This window comes from Sinohyriopsis cumingii, chromosome 1 (genome assembly GCF_028554795.1).
Source record: "Sinohyriopsis cumingii isolate HCF-2022 chromosome 1, ASM2855479v2, whole genome shotgun sequence".
Lineage (NCBI taxonomy): Eukaryota > Metazoa > Mollusca > Bivalvia > Unionida > Unionidae > Sinohyriopsis > Sinohyriopsis cumingii.
The window spans coordinates 122,905,212-122,929,987 of NC_142961.1; the positions used below are offsets into that span (position 1 = coordinate 122,905,212).

Consider the following 24,776-nt stretch of genomic DNA (forward strand, 5'->3'; position numbering starts at 1 on the left):
CTTATTATTTCCAAACCATGTCAGACTGTTTATTGTGTACATGTACTACCACTGGTGAAAAGCGAAAACAGCATCTAAATATGTCCTAAGTGACCAGCTGTAAATCATATAATCACTTTAATTTCTGTAAATTATCAGAATGTTCGTGAACTGTATGAAACATCACGTTGTTTAATCTGACTGGACAAAGTATCTACAAATTCACAATTAAATCCCAGCAAACCTCAATCAACCATTTCATGAACAAGACTATAATAATGTACACAAACTGCTTATTGAAGAAAGTTCTAATATTGAGATCGTTTCATAATGTGAAGATTGTCTCTAACAGAAAGTATTGCCAAAATTATATACAGCTCTACATGTAGTCACATTGTTTTGCTGCCAAAATTATGAAAAAATAATCCAATTTCTTTTGGAACTGCTTGTAACGATACTGACACAACAACTCCTAACATTGCAATGGTAGCCTACTATATGTAAATTGAGACAAACCATTTAGACTGATTCTGGAATTTGATTACAGAATACCAATTTCTGTAATGACACTCTGGTATAAAGACTTTACTTACTACATCCAAAGTGAGGTGTAAAGGAAGAATCTGCCAGTGAATAAAAATGGAGACAAAAATTACTCTTAAATCTCGTGAGCTGGAGATGTTTACTGCTTTATTACAAATAAATGTCAACCAGTTTAGCTTCCTGGAAAAGGAAACATGAAGATAATTACCTGCATAAAAGTTAAAAACATTTTATACCACAACATGTTAATTGACTTACTAACAATGTGAATTGTTTACATCAGGCTTTTGGGTATATCAAACTGAATAATGATGAGTTGCATGATTTTATTGCTGCTTTTTATCCAACACCTTTAATTAATCAAAATGATAATATGAATAATCATTGCTGTTTCATAGTCTGATGACCTTCTATTCAGACACCCATTTCACAGTGGGGGTAAAAGATTCCTTTATTTATGTACCAATCTGTATCACTTACATTTTGTCAGTTTAAAAAAAAAATATACTTGGTGTCTGGACATGCTTTTTTCTACTGAAAATTATTACAAATATGGTGTCTGGAAAAATGGAGGTTAGGTCAGTGATAGTACACCTGGCACCACATATGGTATCCTGCAGCAGAGCTGTCTATTTATGAAAGTCTAAACAAGGCAACAATAACATTAAGTCTAAACAAAGTGATAATAACTGTAAAATCTGCTGACTCTTAAAATGTTTATAGGGTGCAGAGGAATTGTTCAAAAGCCAGTATAAAGGTGGACTGATTTCTGTCCAATTTCAGGTTCATATTTGACTTTAGGGCTGGTACCCTGACTATTGCTGTAATAATTGATCTGCTCTGCTATATGCATCATTATGTCAAGCCAGATCTCCATATCATGTTTACACAGGTATGGGCAATTGGTTTTATTCTTGCAATGAATCAATGATGTCGATCTAATCCTTCCATCTCACTTTCAACCTCCTATTCGGACATCATCTGTAGAAGCCTTTCCCAATGGCAACCATTCTGCCGGTGAAAACAAATGTGCCCCATTCATCTGCTTTATTTCCCTTGATGTACATTGTTGACAGTGCCGTTTGTTTGATGTGAAGCCAATGTTCTATTTTGTTGATGCCATTCACCTTTTCACCATTACATTCAGCCAGTATTTACTTAACCCTTCAATTAATTCTTGGCAATCTGAAAGTAAAAGAAATATTATGTAACTGATAAATACATTAATGGAATATATATGACACTTTGAAATGGTTTTCTTTCCCATTATTTATCCATTATGTTTTGTATAGATTTCACCTATCATTCAAATATGAAAACAGTTCTGGTTTTGTCTCAAATTTTTGGGGTGTGTGTTTTCTTATTGAAGATAGTTTCTTTTCCCCATGAAGAGCTTGTTTAGCCTCAAGTATTAGAAAATATTTGGTAACTGCACAATTATCAATTTGACCACCACATAACACGCACACACACACACATACAGAGGTCTCAACAAACTTTCCTTTGACCACCTGCTTTTTCATTTGTCCTACAGAAAGATCACTTGTCCTACAGAAATATCACTTGTCCTACACTTATGTATCATTCTGAGGACTGAAAACCTAACATGATCTAGGCAATGTTTTCTCAGTGATTTGAAAAGTTCTGTACATTCAGGCTTTTCTATTCCTGGATATTTTGACAAATAAGTGTACATGGGCCTCTTCATTTATATGCCAGCCAATCAAAATGATGAAGTCATACCTCCTTAATGCTTGTCTTTCATTTTAAAGAATTGTGCTGCTTTTGCACCAATTTTCTTTTCTCTCATTTTTTCTTAGCCTTACTGCTTCCTTTTCCTCATTTTTATCCCAATGTGCACCACTTAAAACTCAATGACAATATATCTCTCATTGAAAGCAAGTGATTTCTGCATGCATTCATTCAGAGTCAACAAAATGGTTCCAAGACAGCGGCTGTAAAAGTCTGAACAATGGTTCAAACTGAATTCATTAAGTGTAGCAATAAATTCTGGATGACTTTGACTATGGTTCCCACTGACACTCATATCTGCCTATTTCATCATACATTTACCATATTCAAATACATTCCAAACCTTGTCCCTATATGTAACAAAAGAACACGTTTTCAGGAACTACTTTTCAGACTGGTTTCTCTTGTTAATTTCTACTGTAATTTTTCTTCCATAAGGTGCATTTGATTAGACCAAGTGTTGCATATTTGTATTCAGCTAGCCAATCAAATACTGTCAACATGACACTAAGGTCACATAACTACATCTTCTCATCAATGGCCAAGAACATCACATAGGCAATACTAAAGGATATTAAGGAATAACAAAATGACTAAAGATATCATAACCTTTTATCTTTCATGCACAAAAACATTAAGTTTTGTCTGCATTGTTAAGAAGCTACATTTTGATTGGCTCTAGATATTTCCAAGTATCCATCAAATTCTGCCCTGAAAACATACTGATATTTTTAATTATTTTTAGTGCCTGAAAAGGGTTAAACTATGTAATTCTTCATTTAGGACCAAATCAACTTTAGATATTAACTTGCATTTTCTGTTATAATTCCTCTCTTTCTCAGGACTATTTCTTTTTAAACTAATACAAGTTTAACGTATTGCTGAATAATGCATTTCGGATCATCTTTTATTAAAATAGTGTGTCCCATACATCATTTATAAATGTCTAAAACACCATTTCACAAATACTGACTGGAGACTTCATTTTACAAATCTGCAGACAACAGTAAATGTCTTTAAATTTTAATTTGCCAAGTATGATACCTGAATGAGTTACTCTGTTCTAGTGTGAAGCATTGTCTTGTCAGCTACCTCAAAAACTGAAAATGGTATAAAACTCATGCCCCAAATTTGTTTTAAGTTCTAAATATTCATTTTATTCCATAAATATCTGTTTATAAATCAGATCCAAATGCAAATGCATAGACCTAGATGGTCATGAAATTATGCCTATACAAATGCAAGTGCATAGACCTAGATGGTCATGAAATTATGCCTATACAAATGCAAGTGCATAGAACTAGATGGTCATGAAATTATGCCTATACAAATGCAAATGCATAGAACTAGATGGTCATGAAATTATGCCTATACAAATGCAAGTGCATAGACCTAGATGGTCATGAAATTATGCTTATACAAATGCAAGTACATAGACCTAGATGGTCATGAAATTATGCCTATACAAATGCAAGTGCATAGACCTAGATGGTCATGAAATTATGCCTATACAAATGCAAGTACATAGACCTAGATGGTCATGAAATTATGCCTATACAAATGCAAGTGCATAGACCTAGATGGTCATGAAATTATGCCTATACAAATGCAAGTGCATAGACCTAGATGGTCATGAAATTATGCCTATACAAATGCAAATGCATAGACCTAGATGGTCATGAAATTATGCCTACACAAATGCAAGTGCATAGACCTAGATGGTCATGAAATTATGCCTATACAAATGCAATCAGATAAACATTTACTACTGCCTTGTTAATAAGATTGGTCAGTGGGCATCTAAAAAGTTTGCTATGTAATAGCTGATTGACATTTGCTATAAGCCAGGATGACAACTGATAATTTTCCATTTATGGGGCAAAAACAATAAATTTGGTCTTCAAATAATCAAATGTTGTAGAGATTTCAATGTAAATTAGTCATCAACTTTAACAGCAATCTGAATGATAATGCAATAAAATGTCTCTGAATTTTGCCAGCGTCAGATTAGAGTGAAATTATACTTCTCCATTTTTATGACTCGTAGGTGTAAAGTTTGTCCTACCAAAGGGAAATAACTCTTGATATAATGCCTCTTAGGACCTGAAAGTCCTGAAGCTGGAGAATCATCTACTGTACCATTCTGCAAATCTGATAAGGACCTCCAAGCTTGAAGCTCTCGACTAACAGCATTTTGGTCTCCAAGTAAAAGGACTGACTTTATACGACACAGATTCTCAAGTTCCTTAGTGTTCTCCTCTTCTTTCATGAAAGCCTCAATTTCTAACATCAACGGTTCTTCCTGCTGAACCTTGATGAAGTCTTTCTTCACTTCATCTAAAAATATAAAGTAGCTGACTGTATTAATTTTATGTCTTCTGAGTGTATTCTTGACCTGAATATTTGAAGGGGTGGGGGTATTTCCCCCACATTTAAAAAATGGGGAGAATTTTCTAAATACAGGAAGGATTTAATAAGAAATAAAGGTAGGACACAATGTTTGAAATATTCAAATGAATCCTATAATCACCCACCCTAAAACAGAAACTGCATGTTTTGTAGAGAAATAATGAAACTATGGCAACCTATCTTAGCATTTTTTAAGATTTCAGATTATTTAAAACTGTATGAAAATCTGCAACTTGAATTAAATATTCTTGACAGCGCAACATGTGGTGTGAGTGTGGTACATGAGGTGCATGAAACCATCAAGTAAGTCACCAACTGTGGATGGAAAACAACCAGCCCAAGCAAGTTTCAGCTCCCAAGATCAAACCCAGGATTGCAGAGATGTACCATAAGTGTATCACCTACCGAAGTCAGCTTGTCCAGTGTTTTTGAATCAGTAAAATAGCACTTAAAGCCAGGCTCATGGGATATGTATTTATATTTCATAGCACACACACACACACAACCACCCATCCTTAGAAGACTCAGGGATTTCGTATAGGCATGAAGCAACCTCCCATAAGGCATAAGAGGTGACTAATGGAGACAGGAACTGTAGTACTGGTGCAGTGGATATCATTCGAAACTTGCGCAATTTTATGAATTCTACACCTGCACACTGTCAAATGGTAAATAATCAACAATACAAGCCTCTTTGATTACTAGCAAACAAAAATACAACATCTGATCTCCTCAAAATGTGTCCAGTTCCATATAAAAATAAATTTTAAAAAAGTCAAAAAAATTATCAGGCATTAGAACATTAATTTGGCAAATAATGTATTGTGTTCAAAAACATGCAACTAATATGGTACATTGTCATTTTCTATATTCTTGGCAAAATATGTCTAACAAAAGCTCTCCAAACAATCTTTGGAATATCAAAGCCAACACTGGATGTGGTTATACCATTCACATCCAGGACACATGGATACACATACATGACTCACACATCCTTCCTAAAGGGTGAACCTTGACTTGATTACATCCGATGCCAGAGCCCACAGAGAGTGGAAAATATCTTGTTCAGCATATCAACTTCCATCTCATGAGACAGAAGGTTCTGGATAAGAACCCAATTAATAAGCTTTCTGATTATATACTACCAGAGAAAATCTTGGTCCTTTTAAAAGAGTACAGGTTAAAGAACAAATTTTGATAGAATATTTGAAAGATTTTACATTTTTCCTTTATCTTACCTTTTTATTTACAGTTTAAAGAGCTGTTAACATCTGGAAATTTCATCTTTTAAGACTATATATTTACATTTATTTGGAAGAATGTTATCTTCCTAAAGGTTTAAGCAGTTTTCACCTTCAAATTTTTAGATCCCACCCTCCATCCAGCCAGCCATCCATATATCCACTGATAAAATACATATATACATCCAGTGGCCAAGTGGTTAGAGCATCCACCTCGGATGCAGTCAGTCGTGGGTTCGATCACCAGCAGAGTCATACCAAAGACTTTTAAAAATGGTATTAACAGCTGCCTCACTTGATGCTCAGCATTAAGAGGTTAGTGTTAGGACTGGTTGTCCTGGTGTCAGGATAATGTGACTGGGTAGGACATCATGCTACATGTCTGTGGCGTGATGCCCCAGTGCTAGACATCACTATAAACTGCCACACAGCAGACATCATATCAATATGACTGAAAAATTGTTAAAGCTACATTAAATATCCTAACCTTATACTCACACACACACACATGCATACATACATACATACCAGGGATGGGTTGGATGGATACCTAGCACTGCCATCCAGACCATGCCAGGTTTTGCATTACTTGGTAAAGACTGGATCGGCTGGGTACCTGGACCTGGCAAAATTTCCCTACCTTGCCAAGGTCTGTACTATCCAGTAAAAATAGACACAGCTCGGTAGCTGGCAAAATTTCTCTACCTGTCCATCCCTAATACATATATATTAAAATGGATGAATTTAGATCAAACTCTTAATACATGCCAAAGCCAAAATACGATACAAAACCAACATGTGACATTCTGTCGTATTGGGGTGGGGTTCTCCCAATATAATTTAATTAAATTAAATTGAAAGTTCCACCCTGGCTCGTTAGGTTAGAAAGTTAAATTAGTGATGATGTAGATTTACAGCTCTGAGCCCCCAGTCAGCAATGCCGACGGTTAAATTATAGAGAACACGAAGATGAAATTCAATCAATAACAATTTAATAAATGTGATAATTTAGAATGATAACTTCCAATCACTCGTCTTTCCCTCGACCAAGTGACAGCCTAATTCATCCCGTGATTTACAGTGTGAGTTCGATTTTCCCCCTGTCCTTGCATCTACTCATCTATTTCTTCCCGCTGATTCTTCCTTCTTTCCGTTCCTCTAACTCCTTCTTTGTCTCTGTTTCCTCTCTACTATCTCCTCCAGCTTCGCTCCAGACTTCAACTTCTCCTTTCCCTCTCTATTATCTCCTCCAACTTCGCTCCAGACTTCACTTCACCTTTCTTCTCTCCTTTCTTCTCCTTTCCTCTGTCTCTCTATCCGAGACTATGGGACCAAACTTTAACTGGTCTGTCCCTCAAAAACCACAAGGCGTTAACAAATGTTTAATCGAACCTCACCTCACACTATATCGACAATTAACCATCAGATAGCTGTCACTGTTTCGGCCACGCATGCATACACATCGAAATTCCCACACACTTCTTGCTGGGTAAACAATGTCGTAATAACACAGTATCAGCGAATTGTTATACAGACATCAATACATTGCGTCACGTCAGTATATACACATATATATTTAATCTCATCGTACTACAATCTGACAAAATTAGACGCATGTCTGTACATTACAAATATTCAACAATGGCAAAATCTATAATCATATGAACATATGTGTTAGTCTACTATAAAATACCCACATAGTAAATTACAATATTAACTCTTACGACGGCTGGCAAGCTATATAATTCTTTACAAACATCAACTCATTTCTTCAAAATATGCAAACATATTAACAAAACAAAGTAATTCTTCGTACTACGATTCTAGTACTAATAAAGTATACATACGACCTACAATTAAAATGCAGTCGCATTCCACAAAGACCGAACAAATATCTACTGACCTTTTGAAGCTTTCTGTACTTAGACCTTCCCGCTCTAAGATTTTCCCGCCAATAACGAATGGCTATTCGGAGTTACGCTAACCTCTTCTCTGGGTAATTTCTCTCAGCGAACTAACTTTGCCGGAAAACGCAGGGATATCATTCTACCCAAATCAAGGTCTCCCCCCATCTCGATTCTGATTGGGTGGCGCTGTGCCCCTGTCCAATCGTCTTAGCGGCCAGTTCAACCTGTCTGTCTGTTTGCAGGGAAAGAAGTTAGGACACTCCCACTTCTTCAGGCAATTTCTTTTGATCTTGGAAACATTTCGACACCTAGGTGATAATTGGCTGTGTGCAACTCCAATGTCCAGTCCTTCGATTCTAGCCACAACAATCTTATGTAACGGATTAGTGCTAGCCTTCGGCAATGTTCGACATCAACAATGACCCGTCAGAATTACCTTGATTATACATGTTTCAAACTGGGCTACTCTGGGTCGGGGTAAACATGACACCCCCCCACGCTTGAGAATAAAATCGGGATTTTATTCCCTCAAAATTACTTCAAATGCAATGGCATTAATATACAAAATAAAGAACAAAATTATAGCGATACTACACACTGAGTATGAACATGACTATATATATATATACAGCGATCTATACCATTCCAGCGCTCCTGCTCATGAAATCGGCGCCTACGTTCTCAGTTCCTTTCACGTATCTGATCTGCATCTGGTATTGTTGTAAGAACAGCGACCATCGCATCAATCGTCCATTCGACAATTTCGCCTGCGCGAGATACGCGAGTGGTTGGTGGTCAGTCTCCAATATGAACTTCCGCCCGTATAAGTACCGCTCGAACCGTGATATACCGAACACGATTCCGAGGCATTCTCTCTCCGATACGGAGTAGTTCTTCTCGGCAGCTGACAACTTCCGACTGCCGTACGCGACAGGAAAAAGCGTCCCATCGTATTCCTGTAGTAGTACTGCTCCCAGTCCCGTGTCACATGCGTCGGTGCGAAGAACGAAGTCTTTTGTCAGATCCGGTAGACGGACAACTGCGTCGGATGCCAGTCTATCCTTCAGCGTTTGGAAAGCATGCTCACACGCATCTGTCCAAATAACCTTAGTCGGGGCACGTTTCTTGGTTAGGTCAGACAACGGTCCCGCAATCGCGCTGAAATTGGCCACATACCTCCGGTAATACCCGGCTAATCCCAGAAATGACCTCACCTCAGTTTTCGTGGTGGGCCGTGCGGCGTTTCTCAACTGCTCCACCTTCGACTTCTCTGGGGACAGCGTACCTTGGCTCAGGGTATGTCCCAAATAGTCCAATGTCCGGAACCCTAGGTGACATTTGGAAGGGCGAGCTGTCAATCCCGCCTGACGCAGCCGCTCCAAAACGTCAGCTAACAGAGTGAGGTGTTCACCCCAAGTCGCTGTGGCTAACAAGAGGTCATCCATGAAGTTGTGGACACCCCTATCACGCAAGGGTTCCAACAACTTCCGCATCATCCTAGTAAAGACGCTGGGCGCGTTCTGTACCCCGAACGGCATGACCAACCATTGGTAGGTCCCGTCGGGAGTAGCAAAAGCTAGCTTTGCCCTATCCTCCTCCCTTACCGGAATTTGCCAATAGCCCTTGGACAAATCCAGCTTGGAGAAATATTTTGCTTTCGACACAGAAGCGAAAATATGTTCCGGGTCAGGTAGCATTTCTACTTGAAATTCTGTCACCTGATTTAGCTTCCGGTAGTCGACACAAAACCGATGGGTGCCGTCCTTCTTCTGCACTAGGACTACCGGAGAGCTGTACGGAGAGTCGGCGGGTTCGATCACTCCCAGAGCAATCATCTGCTCGATCTCCTCCCTTACGACTTGTCGTTTTGCGTGGGGCAAGGGGTAGGGTTTCCGCTGGACTGGCTGGTTATCCACCAGCTTTAACCTGAACTCGACAAGCGACGTTCTCCCGGGTATTTCCGTAAGCACATCGGAATACCCGGCCAGCAACGTATCAATCTCTTCCCGCTGTACCGCAGTCAACATGGGGTCGCAATCCACGTCCGAGGGTGTCTCAGCCCTCGTTAACGGACAGCTCGGAACAGTGTTGGCACCTTCCGTATCGCCTTCGTCGTCCTCAGTGACTATCGTGGTGATAACAAAATCGCTGGCGGTCTCTCTTTCCCGGTATCTCTTAAGGAGATTGGCATGGTACAATTTCTCCTTCGTTGGTAGCCGTATCCGATATGTTTGACCTCCGACCTTCTCGGTGACAACGTATGGACCCCTCCAGGAAACTTGCAACTTGTTGTGTTCTTTGGGCAGCAGTAACAACACCTTGTCCCCTACTTCAAACTGGCGTGGTTTTGCGTGCTTGTTGTAATTCTTCGCCTGACGCGCCTTCGCTCGCTTGAGGTTCTCCTGTGCGAGGGAACAAACTTCCTCCAGTTTGTTGCGCAAGTCCGCAACGTATTGGTAGGTGGTGCGTACCTCCTCCACAGCGTGATCGTCCGTCCACAGTTGTCTCAGTATGGCGATTGGGCCGCGTACGGTCCTCCCGTACAGGAGTTCAAAGGGAGAGAACCCTAAACTCGCTTGAGGTACTTCCCGGTAGGCAAAAAGCATGGCAGGAATATACCGATCCCAATCCTTGGGGCGGCCTTTGCACAGCTTCTTGAGCATGTTCTTTAGGATCCCGTTAAACCGTTCGACCAGTCCGTTACATTGAGGGTGATACGGTGTAGTCGTGAGGTGCTTAACTGACATCAGTCGGTTTACCTCTGCCATCACGCGACTCATGAATTGTGTCCCTTGGTCGGTCAGGATCTCGTCGGGCACTCCAACTCTTGACCAAATCCCAAACAGCGCTTCCGCGACGGTTTCCGAATCAATATTACGCAGCGCAACGGCCTCCGGATAGCGTGTAGCGTAATCTACGACCGTTAAGATATACCGATTTCCGTGCGACGACGCGGGTTTTATCGGTCCGATCAAGTCCATCACGACGCGTCTAAACGGTTCATCGATAAGGGGTGTACTCCCCAAGGGGATGGGTCGATGATCCGTTTTCGGTGCCATTCTCTGACACTTGTCACAGGAGAGACAGAACCGTTTGACGTCTCCCTGGACCCCTGGCCAGTAGAATCCTTTGAAAGACGGTCACGCGTCTTGGCAATTCCCATGTGTCCACCCATGAGACTCTCGTGCGCGAGTTTCAACACTTCCCCTCGCTTCTCTTTTGGTACGACGACTTGCTTAAAGTGTTCGTTACCATTCCTGGCGTAGCGATACAAGATCCCCTTCTTGTATGCGAACTTCACCCCGCCATTCGGAGTTTCTCTTTCCGTCCCTGCTGCAGCATGTTGGTGCAACTGCGCCAGAGTTGCGTCTTCCTGTTGCAGCTTCCTCAGCTCGGCCGGAAGAACGTTACTCACCGGTGTCGATGTAACTTCCATCGGCTTCGCTTCCGTCTGTCGACTCTTGGACCTGGTTTCCACAGCACTCACCGGCATCGGTGTGCAGGTTTCGGGGTTCGGTTGTGGCAACACATAACGACATCCCAGTATGACGTCATGCGACAAACCATCCAAGCATGCAGCTTCAATTTTCCCCTTCACGTATGGTGAATCGAGGTCAATGACAGCCACTGGCAATGAGTCACGCGCGCTGAACTTCGATTACCTCCCCTGTGTAATCCTCGGGCTTAACGTACTTCGTGTCGACAAGGGCTGGGACGCTACACCCAGTGTCATACAAGATGGTGGCACCTTCTCCGTTGACAGTAGCAGACGCGAGGTTGGCTGGGTTACAGCTTGCCTCCGGCTCGCGCTCCTTCCTAGCGACGGCATTCACCTGGGTCTGCCTGCCCTTGGGACAGTCCCTGGCAATATGCCCCGGGCGCTTGCAGTTGTAACACGTCGGCGGCCCTCGCCGACCTGCAAGTCCCCCTGTCGTGGGTGAGGCCTGTCCAGGTCTATGGTTGGCATCCTTACCTGTAGATCCCCCTCCGACCCTCCCGTCGCCCTGACGGTTACGGACAGCCGGCTCTACCTCAACCACACGGCGCGACTCAGTGGGTCGGGGTCGGTCCGCACCCCCGGAACCTCCACCTTTCGAGTGTGCCTGCTCGTATCGCTCCGCCATATTAGCGATCTCTTCGAGCGTCCGGTGCTCTCTCTCTGCTAGAAAGACTGTCAACTCGCGACGGTAAGTACTCAGGACATGTTCCTTGAGTATAACCTCGCGTAGCCCGTCGTACGATCGTTCGACTTCGGCCATCTTCATCCACTTCTCAAATAACCCTCGAACACGGGTGTGGAATTGAGAGTGGGTCTCCGTTGCCTTTTCGCCGAGTCCCGAAAAAGTTTGCGATATGTTTCGGCGGTCAGCCGATAATGGCAGAGAAGGGCCTTTTTGAGCGCATTGTAGTCGTCAGCATCGTCTGCAGCTAAGCCGCGGTAGACTTCACGAGCTGCACCTTGCAAAAAGGCTGAGACATTAATCGCCCAATGTTGTTCAGGAATTTTATGAGCGTGAGCGAGTTTCTCAAACTGAACAAGAAAATCGTCGATAGATTCCTCCTTATCGCTGAACCGCGGCATACTTATCTGGACCATTCGGTGGTTGATGAAAAGTCGTCCGGTCCCTCCAGAACTTGTGCTAGCGTCGTCCCGATCTATGTCCCTAGCGGCTAACCTGACCTTCTCCATTTCAAGAGTGTGAGCAAGCTCTCGTTCTTTTGTGGCCGCTGATATCCTGGCCAGCTCCAACTCTTTCTGTGTTTCTCTTTCGGCGGCTATCCGGGCCAGCTCCAGCTCTTTCTGGGTTTCTCTGTCCGCGGATATCTTGGCCAGCTCCAGCTCTCTGTCCACTGCTATCTTGGCCAGCTCTCGGTCCGCTGCTATCTTGGCCAGCTCTCGGTCCGCTGCTATCTTGGCCAGCTCCTTCTCCGCTGCTTTTTCTGCCTTCCATTCCTTGATTCTTTCTTCAATAAATGCTGCCAGGTGATCTCCCTCATATCCGAGATCTTCCGAACCCATGGCACGGTACTTCTTGATCATTTGCCTTTCTGTAGCCATATTGTTATACTAATAGGAAGTGATACCTTGTCTCGACCTTACTAACAATGGACAGATATTACAAGTTCCCAGCCAAATACTTACCTGTCGACAACAACTAATTTCGTTCAGGTAAGATATTTGCTCGATATTTGCTTCACAATTACTGCAAGTAATTAAAGATCCACCAAACATGCAAATATCAAATATAACAAACACAAGATGAGAAAATCATAAAAATTCAAAATACATAGGATGGAAAATATCTCACACTGTTCACTAATACTTCCTAACAAATAAACTTTTAGGTCGTAAAATAATATTTACGTCTAATTCAAATCCCGGACGGAGCGCCCACTGTGACGTTCTGTCGTATTGGGGTGGGGTTCTCCCAATATAATTTAATTAAATTAAATTGAAAGTTCCACCCTGGCTCGTTAGGTTAGAAAGTTAAATTAGTGATGATGTAGATTTACAGCTCTGAGCCCCCAGTCAGCAATGCCGACGGTTAAATTATAGAGAACACGAAGATGAAATTCAATCAATAACAATTTAATAAATGTGATAATTTAGAACGATAACTTCCAATCACTCGTCTTTCCCTCGACCAAGTGACAGCCTAATTCATCCCGTGATTTACAGTGTGAGTTTGATTTTCCCCCTGTCCTTTCATCTACTCATCTATTTCTTCCCGCTGATTCTTCCTTCTTTCCGTTCCTCTAACTCCTTCTTTGTCTCTGTTTCCTCTCTACTATCTCCTCCAGCTTCGCTCCAGACTTCAACTTCTCCTTTCCCTCTCTATTATCTCCTCCAACTTCGCTCCAGACTTCACTTCACCTTTCTTCTCTCCTTTCTTCTCCTTTCCTCCGTCTCTCTATCCGAGACTACGGGACCAAACTTTAACTGGTCTGTCCCTCAAAGCTTCCTGTGAAAAACCACAAGGCGTTAACAAATGTTTAATCGAACCTCACCTCACACTATATCGACAATTAACCATCAGATAGCTGTCACTGTTTCGGCCACGCATGCATACACATCGAAATTCCCACACACTTCTTGCTGGGTAAACAATGTCGTAATAACACAGTATCAGCGAATTGTTATACAGACATCAATACACTGCGTCACGTCAGTATATACACATATATATTTAATCTCATCGTACTACAATCTGACAAAATTAGACGCATGTCTGTACATTACAAATATTCAACAATGGCAAAATCTATAATCATATGAACATATGTGTTAGTCTACTATAAAATACCCACATAGTAAATTACAATATTAACTCTTACGACGGCTGGCAAGCTATATAATTCTTTACAAATATCAACTCATTTCTTCAAAATATGCAAACATATTAACAAAACAAAGTAATTCTTCGTACTACGATTCTAGTACTAATAAAGTATACATACGACCTACAATTAAAATGCAGTCGCATTCCACAAAGACCGAACAAATATCTACTGACCTTTTGAAGCTTTCTGTACTTAGACCTTCCCGCTCTAAGATTTTCCCGCCAATAACGAATGGCTATTCGGAGTTACGCTAACCTCTTCTCTGGGTAATTTCTCTCAGCGAACTAACTTTGCCGGAAAACGTAGGGATATCATTCTACCCAAATCAAGGTCTCCCCCCATCTCGATTCTGATTGGGTGGCGCTGTGCCCCTGTCCAATCGTCTTAGCGGCCAGTTCAACCTGTCTGTCTGTTTGCAGGGGAAAGACGTTAGGACACTCCCACTTCTTCAGGCAATTTCTTTTGATCTTGGAAACATTTCGACACCTAGGTGATAATTGGCTGTGTGCAACTCCAATGTCCGGTCCTTCGATTCTAGCCACAACAATCTTACATAACGGATTAGTGCTAGCCTTCGGCAATGTTCGACATCAACAATGACCCGTCAGAATTACCTTGATTATACATGTTTCAAACTGGGCTACTCTGGGTCGGGGTAAACATGACACAACACATGATAAATGTTCCAAAACTTCTTTCAGTTACACATTTGAATGTAAACTGATAACATAAAACATAAACACGATAGCATTCCCGTTGTGGTTATATAATATTTCAAGATGATACTTCGCATCCTTCTCAGTGAAATAATGTTAGAACTGCAGTGATGGATACAATCTGAAACTGGGAGACTGATAGGTTGACAAAGCTGGAGGATTTCATACATGTAAAGAAATGTGGATCTATAAACCTGACAAGTACTCTAACATGTAATGATCTGGATATCAATAAACCAAATTTTTCTATTGGTCATGACAGCAAAATTATATCCAACTTATTCTTAATAATCAAATGCACAATGCTGGCATTAGAAAGCACCTGATCTGACAGACAGTATACTTTTTGTCTTGCACAGATTTATTCACAATTACCTAATTATGCTAAACCAGAAGCCAGCTAAAGGGGGTGGGTGTTGGTATGGGTAGGTGTAAATATAAGTAAAATATACTGATGTGCCAATTATCACTAGATAAATAAATATCTGTCTTCTTTGAAATACAGACAAAACTAAATAATCAAGACACAATAAATTTTATGAATTTGTTGTATGATTTTTTGCTTTTCTTTAATATGGTAAAATATAGTAAATCTTACCCTTGACAATCCATACTTACATTCAGCTTTGTATACCTCCCACACTGCAAACAGAAACCTCAGAACATCCTCACACTTTTCTGCTCTAAGAATAGGGGTCCTGCAAAAAAAATAATGTTTTTTTAAAACAAAGTATTACATTAATTTTGATTAAGTTTTTAATTAATTGTTTTTGACTTATACATTGACACAATCATGAATGTTACAAGTCATATATAAAAACATTTTTGCCTAAAGGTGATTTCCTGGGATAGAGATAAATCCCTGTGTAAATATAAGCGTCATGTATACATTTTTTATTTCAATCCCTGGAGGTGTATTTATGGTAATGGGGTGGGAATCTCATTAGTATCTATGTTAGGATCCTGAAGCTAATTCCCCGAGGTATAGGGACGAGACTCTGGGGCATGACTCAGGGGCTCCCAGCAGTCTGACATATATTGACATATATATTTCTCCAGTCACCTTTATAGCTGCTGAAATACTATGTACAGCAGTGGTATTGGGTTTGGAGTTGAAATCTACAGTCTGCAGCTTTAAACACATCATATTTAGTCCATCACTTGTATGCTGACAGCTACAAAACTTATGAGCCATCAACATCCATTACACAATCCTATATTGAACTTGGCCAATTGGTTGAATATTTTTAGTAATTAAAGAAAAGAAAGAGAAGTCTAAAACTGCAAAGTAAACTTTAATAACATAAAAATATTTGGGGATACATGTTTTGTAATTCTGAAACTAATGTACCATTTTCTACCGAATAAATATACCTGTTTCAATAAATGTGCACCTCCATTAAATATAAGCAAGAGTCTATGTTTGATTAACAAAGATCTAACAAGGGAATTCAATCAAGATAGTGAAATTCACATCTTTTAACTGCCCAATGATACAAAAAAGATTTCTATAAATAGACACATTCAAAATAATACTTGACCTTGCAATTCCATCCCATTTGGTCCTTTGTAAATCCACAAACTACACAACGAAACATTTATAATTTGTCCAGAAAATTACATCAGCACATAAAATGTTAAATTCCCAGACCCTGAGTGATGTTTCTATTTTTCTCTTGAGTTGACCACATCAGTATATGAGAACTGTAAAATACCAACAACAGCACTCAGTGAGAAAAAGACACATTTAACTGTTGGGGTCTCACACATGTACACCCTTCTCACTGACTGCTAGGTGCAACTATTTGACAGAATATTGTACATGTGGTATGTGCTCTGTCCCTGATGCAGTGTAATAATTATATTGGTACCTTTCCTTCTCCACTTCATTATCTTCTTCTTCCTCTTTTTGATTTGCCTCAGTGTAAACAAATTCCTTTCTCTGTGAAGCACTCTGCATTTTCTCCCTCTCTTTTCTTCTCTTTTTCTTCAGCTTTCTTTTTTGATTCTTTGTCAAACCAGAGGAGTCTGATTGGTTCCCTGTTGTAAGCTGCTTCTCTGTTTCATCAGTCTGGGTCTGGTTGTCTGATTCACCTTCAGTTCCCAATCTGGATATAACCTCCTTAGATCTGAATACTTTTCCCCTCCTTCTGTGTTTCCTTCCTCTTCTCTCCCCTGAATAAACCAAGTAAAATGGTTTAACAACTGATACTTCACGGCAGAAAAAATGAACTGACCATGTTCAAAATACATGCATGTGAAAGAGATCCAAAAAAAACTATACCTTCTGGATATGACTAAGAAATAAACTCAAATGACTGTTTGCTAAACTGACACTGAATATAGGATGATCATAATTATCCCATCAATTTGTTGGGTCATTATGTTTTCCCAATTGATTAAACACTCTACAGCTAGAAAAGTCTAGATAAATGAGGTATGGAAGCTTATTTCCTGGCATTATCAGAAAACACTATCATTGAATGACTGCCCTTGTCATTATTATACAGTTGACATTACATCAATTCCTCGCAAAACGATTTTTAAATAATATTCTGTGATATTGTGTCAGGACTTATCACATATAAGAAAAAAGTATGTGCAGTCTAAACTCTAGTTAGAAAGAGAGAAAAAATAAATGCTATATTAGGTGAAATTCTATTGTTTAGAATTCTGACAGTAAAAAATCATTTTATAAAATATTATAGTTTCAGAGAAAACTAATTGTGGAATGATAACACTAAACTCAAGAATAAACCAATATAGTGCCAAAAATTATACAATTCAAGTCTGTTTTATAATTAAGTATAAGTATATAGTTATTTTCTTTTTCACAACTTTGATTACGCCACTGAGCATCTTTAAGGGTCCTGGGTGGATGAGTGGTCTAAGGTTCTCACCTGTACAGATCACTCATATCTCACCTATGTCCATAGGTCCCAAGTGTCTGTGTGGATTCAAGTCTCAGGCTCGGCCAATATGGGTATGAGAGAAAGCTTGCCAGTGGTTCTTTCTGGGGTTTTCCTGGGTTCTTCCTCCACGATTGATACTGGCCACCATATATAGCCTATCTTGTGCTGAAAAATGGTGTTAAACCCTACAACAACATCACTTCTGTCCACATGGGTTCAAAAGTCTCGACTCAACCAATGTGGTTACGTGAGAAAGCTTGCTTCCTATAAGTCAATATTTTTTCAGGGGGGTGGGGTGGGGCTTCCTGGGGGTTTTTCCACCAAATAAAATGGCTGCCATGCACTGCCTATCATTTGCTGAAAAATGCCATTAAACCCACAAAACCAAAAGTAAAGAAACTTAATTGTCTCTACATGAAATTCCACAAACATCTTTCTACATTGTTCTCTTTAAAAAATAAATGTCCAGCAAATGCAATTGGGAATATCTGGAATGCGCATATGTGCAACGTATGTATGGGGGTTTATAAACAAAACTGGGTTGTACCACTTAAGCATATTTTACCTACACAAATTAGCCTAATGGGCTCTCCCCAAAAAATGATAAAATGACACTCAACACAAAATCACTACAGCTATTGTCACAGTCAATGAAGTAATCCATGGAATGGTGGTTGTTTATTTCTGACTCCCCTTTTCCTTTTAATCACATCTACAATAATTAACTATGAACTGCCCAATGATGATAGTTTTCCATGGGCAAGAAGCATGAAACTATGCGAATGACACCTGCTGATACAGTCAAGCAACTGGTCACTTGCATATATCAGTATCAAGATAGGTCATCATCTCAATTTTTCTCCATAAGATAGTGTTGTTTATAAACATGACTATGTTTAATATGGTCTGAGAGTACACAATCAATATTATTGTGTGACAATCTGCCAGGTGTGTAACCCATGTTTTAGGTTACCATTTTTAGCAAAAACAGCCATACAACAATTTTTTTAAATGAAACCTTTATAATGTGCATTGAATAGTCCTTGTATTTTATATCTGCCTCAACTGTTAGGCATAACTACTGCTTTTAAGTGACCTTTTTGAAGATTATGAACTTTGATCTATCTACACTCACCTCTGTAATTTCCCACTACTTCAGATACATTTATCACAGAGAAAAATCTCTTCCAATAAAAGACTGGAGTCCAGTGTGGACCCTAGAAGGTAACTTTACAGTGTAGAACTTTTAGATTAGCCTTTCACAGGTAAAAGGATTTTGTCCAGTTTTCAAACATAATTTATGAAACATACCCTTTTTTTAAAATTATATCAATGGAGATATATTTTCCAGTTCTCATTTAAGGAATCTTTTTTAACTTGCTGTTGTTGCACCATTGTCATTGTGCTCACTGATGACACTAAAACTATCATCATCAGTGTGAGTGTGTCTTCAATTTCCAGGTAAACTCCCCATTAAACACATTCATACTTTTCTTTGCTATTATCTTTCAGTACAAATTACAAAAGCATGAAAGTCTGGACTGTTTCTCCATTCTGTCACATGGCAAGTCAAGGACAAAAGGCATGTAAGTTTGGACTGTTTCTCCATTTTGTCACATGGCAAGTCAAGGACAAAAGGCATGCATAAGTAATCAACCAATAAGAACTCATCCTCTGACAATTACATCATTAATAGATTAATTTTTAAAGATAGAACTGCATGCATAATTTAAAAAAATGATTATTTTTTTGTGCCACTGTGTGCAAGGAGACAATTTTGAAACAGATTTCCTTAAACTGTGTACGAACTGCAGTCGTATGTTACTAGATGCAATCCTAACATTGTAAAAATCTGATCTACTTACCCTAGTAACCAAGCCTGCATTTAGCATCTATCACTTCAGTAAGACATTATATCAGGAAATAATTTAGTAAAATTAGTATGAAGTAAACGTCTATTAACCTAAATATTGCTTTACTCTCATAATGTTTTGTAAATATGGGTTGAATTTCCATGGTGTATTCCATCTTTTACAAAAGGCTCTTTGTTGTGACAGTCTTTCCTTCCAGGATAACCAGTTTTACACCCTGAACTCTCTGTATTCCAATTTGGATCTGGACTCATTGTATTCCAACTAGATCTGCAGAAGCTTTATGCTGGATCAAATGTTGAAAAAATCTGCATTTGTTTATTTGACATTCACATTCAAAATCTTTCTGAGAGCTCTGCTGTCAATGACATGAAACCCTAATCAGTGGTTAGCATGTAACACACAGAAATGAAAAGGAGCCAGTTCAAATCCTACCATCAGATCAACCCAGCTCAGAAAGGCACTTTACACTAACTGCACTGGCATACTATTAATTCTCAAGGTGCTTTTTATCTTCTACAATATAAATGTATATCCCAAATTCTGACATTTACCTCCTGAATCTTCACTTCCAGTATGTGAATCACCCTCATTAGTTGTCTCCCCTGTTACTTCCCTCTCTTCCAACCTATAGCCAGCAGGTGGCAGAGAAACTGTGTACATTTTTACAGCAGCAGTAGACATATCACCCTGCTGACTGTCTGTCAGTAGTCTCTGACCCTGCTTGATGATGCTCTCTGGTATATCTGTGGCATCAAAGTCATTACCAGGTGTAACATTTATATCATCTCCATATAAGCGCTTTAGTACATTTTTCTTGAACACTGCGAAGAAAAAGAACACTGATTACCACACCTGATTATTAATGAAAAACATTCATAGTGTAGAAACATGCAGCTGCATAAGAATATTTTTTTTAAAAATTTGAATAGATTACCATATTTTGAAATAAATGATTTTAAGTTAATACACCAACTATGTTAATCTTTATGAAATAATTTACTTGTGATTAAAAATATGTCACAATGTTATGAAACAGCTTTGAAACACCTAAATTACAGTAATAAATTTCAGAAAATAAAACAATGACTTCAATGTGACAAACATTAATTTAAGACCATTACAACATTGGATGGTCAAGTAGTGCTTCGCAAAGAGTCTTGTGAGTTAATTGTTAATCCCCTAATGAAGCATTTTCCACATTAATTAACTGTTAATCCCATAATGAAACATGTCCCAAATAAATTAATTGTTAATCCCCTAATGAAACTTTTCCCACATTAATTAACTATTAATCCCATAAATAACTATTAATCCCATAATCTTGGGATACATGTCCCAAAATGAATTAATTGTTAATCCCCTAAAAAAAACATTTCTCAAATGCTTGAAAGAAGTATGCTGCTCTTTGACTTGTTTCTCCACCATTGCTGTGCTTATTGATGTTCCATATATTGGCGGGTACACATATACTATTCGTATTTCGAAACTAAACTCTAATGACCGCATAATACTCTCTACAGTAATGATTTATGTTTATATTACAAATTTTGGCCATGTCAGTCACTCTAGATTTATAGTTCACTTGACTCAATTCACAAATAAAAAAGTACAAAAATGAGTCAACTCATCCACTGACCAAGTGTACTAGACTTGGGACCAAATGTATTATTTTTATCGGGGATGTGGAAGGGAGGGGGTTGCATGTGATAATAATAATGGGGCAACAGCAGTCTGACAAATATATATCAAAATCAGATGGTGGTCCTGTGAGATTACTCCACAGTATTATATGGGGTGTGCTGTCCTGGGTTGAAAACATATACCAGATCAAAGTAAATTCTATATCATGTACCTAAGTAAAATAACTAGATACTAATATACCTAACTTACGAACACTATATAGGCACTATGTTTTTAATATGTGATAAAGACCTGGTACGCACACACACACACACTCACACAAACATCACACCTGGCTCAGAATGTACCCAATTTGCTTCTACCAGAGATGTATGGAGCTAGTGCTCCACTACCACCATTACGGTTAAATACCACACATACTCAGGAAATCTTTTACACGACTTTCTAAATTCTGTTATATTGCATAAATGAAAATGAAAATGAATTGATTCAGTTTTCATTCCGAATTTCGTTACAAAAATTACAACTGTGAAACCATACTATCAAGTGTATTTAACAGAATTAAGCTTTACTGTTATCGCTGGAACTCGTAGCAACTTTTAAACGCCTTACACATTGAGAGATTACGATATACTTAATCGACCACAACTTGTAAACAGCAAGCACCCTCACCCCTAGACAATTACGATACTCAGACACGCAAATATTGATTATTTGACCTTACTATACCATCTTGCATGAAAAGAAAATATTCTGCTTTTACATTTATAGTAAAAGACTTCAAAGATGAACTTCAATCCACTCCCTAAAGCTCTACTGTTTTTTTTAACATACCCTCGTTTTTCTCCATTCCTCAAACCGAAAGTTAGTACGCTCATCGAAGTACGGAATGAAATGCGGTGACGGAATATTTCGCAAGCAAGGTTTAGATAAAGGAAAAGACAAATAATAATAATAATAATAATAATAATAATAATAATAATAATAATAAGAGCAAGAAACAAAGAAAACATGGAAGTAAATTTAAAGGAATCGGATGAAGAAAATGATAATAATGGTAGTATCGTTGTCGCCTTTGTCATCATCGTCGTTATCAAAATAAAACATCAATGTAACATTATGTACGAGTACGTAAGATTTTGTTCGAATTATGGTTGTTAACCTTCCATAATGTTTCAGCTGTATGTTATTTATGTCATTAAATTCTGTAGGTTCTATTTTTCACAGTAAATATCAGACTTTGATAGCCTTATATATATATATATATATATATATATATATATATATATATATATATATATATATATATATATATATATATATATATATATATATATATAACTTTACTAATATTTTTACAAGATCGGTTTAGGTTGCTTAATATCTCTTGCCATTTATTGGCATTGTTACGTTGAAATTTGTAAAACTAGCAATAAACTTGATCAAATTACTCGACTGAATTGCTGACAGAAACTAAGTCACTTTTCCAGACACCTACCCGCCCCCCCCCCCCCCCCCCCCCCCCCGTACAGGGTGAGCAATGTTGTCTCAAAAAGGACTGCTTAGCTGCTTAGTCACCGTGGATGCGGCCGGGCTCCTCCGCTGCCCTGGTTACTGGGGAGAACGACCACTTGTCCAAGGGCCATCTAGATGCAGGCTTGTGGTAAAAAGTATTAGTACAGTCACATATGGGTCCCTCTATTTAATCCATTGATGTGACAGTGGTCGATGTGACGCCAGGGCGTGCCCACACACCGGTGAGCCTGCATGCCACACATCTGGAGACCACTGCTGCTTCGAGATCACCTTCAGTTCAGCCTGGGATAGAATGATGCCCAATTATCGTGTGTTGCCACGTGGAGGCACTGCAGGAGTCTTGGCATTTGAGAGGCTATGTAATGGCAGAGGTACGCTTGCGTACTCGACTCACTTTTTCCCACTGGATGTTCAGGGATAGCCCCAGCGGCAGCAACTGGAAGAAGAAAGTGCAAGCATTAGCAACAACTACACTACTGCACTAAACGCATCACAAACACCCTGTGGAATATCCAATAACACACTCTCTCTCTCTCTCTCTCTCTCTTTATATATATATATATATATATATATATATATATATATATATATATATATATATATATATATATATATATATATATATATATACAATTACGTTTGTCTGAAACCCCCTACCATTATTGAAAGCGAAAACCATCGAGGATATAAAAAAATGTGCAACACTTAATCATTTCAATCATCAACTGATATTTAGTAGGCAAGGAAGTGGCAAGCACTACAGCTGTAAATTCCGTGTACAGCAGCTGTACATGCCGTGACGAATTATACTACATACTTTCTTTGAGCTCACTTACTTCGGTTCGGAAATCTGTAAAACTCAACATCTAGATTGGAGTGATCGAAGTAATAAATAAAAAAGGAGCGACATGAAGCTGGTGTAAGTTTGGCCATCAAATCACAACTAGTTAGCAAGCTCAAAAATCTCCCAAAGGACGTTCATGACAGACCAGTGCAAGTGAATTTACCACTGCCTGGAAATGACACGCAACACTCATCAACGCTTATGTACCCACTATGACCAACCCAGATGAGCTCAACAACAAATTGTATGAAGACCAAGAGTCTCTTATTTCAGAAGTATCAAAAGCGGAAAAGCTCATTCCTTGTGATTTCAGTGTTAGCTCAGATCATTATATGTGACCAGATGTCTCTGTCTAAGGAATTCGCTGAACACCTGCCCCAAGTGGAAATTGCTGACTATCCAACGCTGAACGAAACTGTGAAAGCAATTGACATGCTTTCAGTAGTGAATGGTGACCATTTAGGGACAATTGAAATCCCAGTCAAAAAGGTCGTGGTTACGTTTTGGGACAAGGGGAATTTAACATGACATGGGGAATTTTAACATGGGTGGGACTATAGAGGGACAAAAACGTATTGGGACTATATAGGGACAATAGGAATGGAACAGGAAAGGTAACGTCATGGTACTGTCGATTAGCAACAATGTAGCAAAGGGTTGACCTCAATAGGACCAAACCGCGGGAGAAAAACCTAGAACGCTTGGCGGAAACGGGACTGGTAGAACAGAGATAACACAGATAATAGACATTATACAAGCAACTACACAACACACTAAAAAACATTTAAGCAAGAAAGCAACTCTTTTCGAGGCACATGAGTGTTTTTTTTTTTGTTAACATCATTACGTTAACATAGAGAGCAACACATATGTCTTCTTCTCGTCCTCAAACTTCTTCTGAATTATGGTCCGTAGATAAGGACCCTCATCAAACAGCCTTGTCTCTCCACAAAAATCATTCTTTTCCAAATGCTCGTATCCGTGAACCTAATAATTTTCCATGATGATTTCACATACATGGGAAGTCCGTATGGAACAACATTGACGATACGAGAGTAGATGATTCTACGTTTGTCCACA

The 24,776-nt window shown here is 39.2% G+C and overlaps 1 protein-coding gene across 2 annotated transcripts; it reads right to left on the reverse strand.

The window, feature by feature from the left end:
* Positions 1-652: 652 nt before the first annotated feature.
* LOC149807786 (uncharacterized) lies at positions 653-23,302 on the reverse strand. 2 transcript variants are annotated; one of them, XM_089970598.1, is made up of 6 exons: positions 22,895-23,302; positions 20,227-20,496; positions 16,761-17,064; positions 15,508-15,587; positions 4,414-4,611; positions 653-1,707 (listed from the first exon to the last, which is right to left on the reverse strand). In XM_089970598.1, exons 2-6 carry the CDS (start codon positions 20,354-20,356, stop codon positions 1,646-1,648), a joined length of 774 nt encoding a protein of 257 aa, XP_089826724.1. In that variant the 5' UTR covers positions 20,357-20,496; positions 22,895-23,302; the 3' UTR covers positions 653-1,645. The 2 variants fall into 2 exon arrangements, with proteins under 2 accessions (XP_089826724.1, XP_089826717.1); XM_089970591.1 differs by lacking the exon at positions 22,895-23,302 and adding an exon at positions 22,151-22,211.
* Between the last annotated feature and the right edge of the window lie 1,474 nt (positions 23,303-24,776).

What these genes read in the sequence shown, in the direction of transcription:
- LOC149807786 (XM_089970591.1), bottom strand. An exon ending in AATGAAGTGGAGAAGGAAAG is followed by an intron (nt 15,588 to 16,760) that starts GTACCAATATAA and finishes TTTTTTTTGCAG; the next exon opens with GACCCCTATTCTTAGAGCAG. An exon ending in GGAGGTATACAAAGCTGAAT is followed by an intron (nt 4,612 to 15,507) that starts GTAAGTATGGAT and finishes TTATATTTTTAG; the next exon opens with ATGAAGTGAAGAAAGACTTC.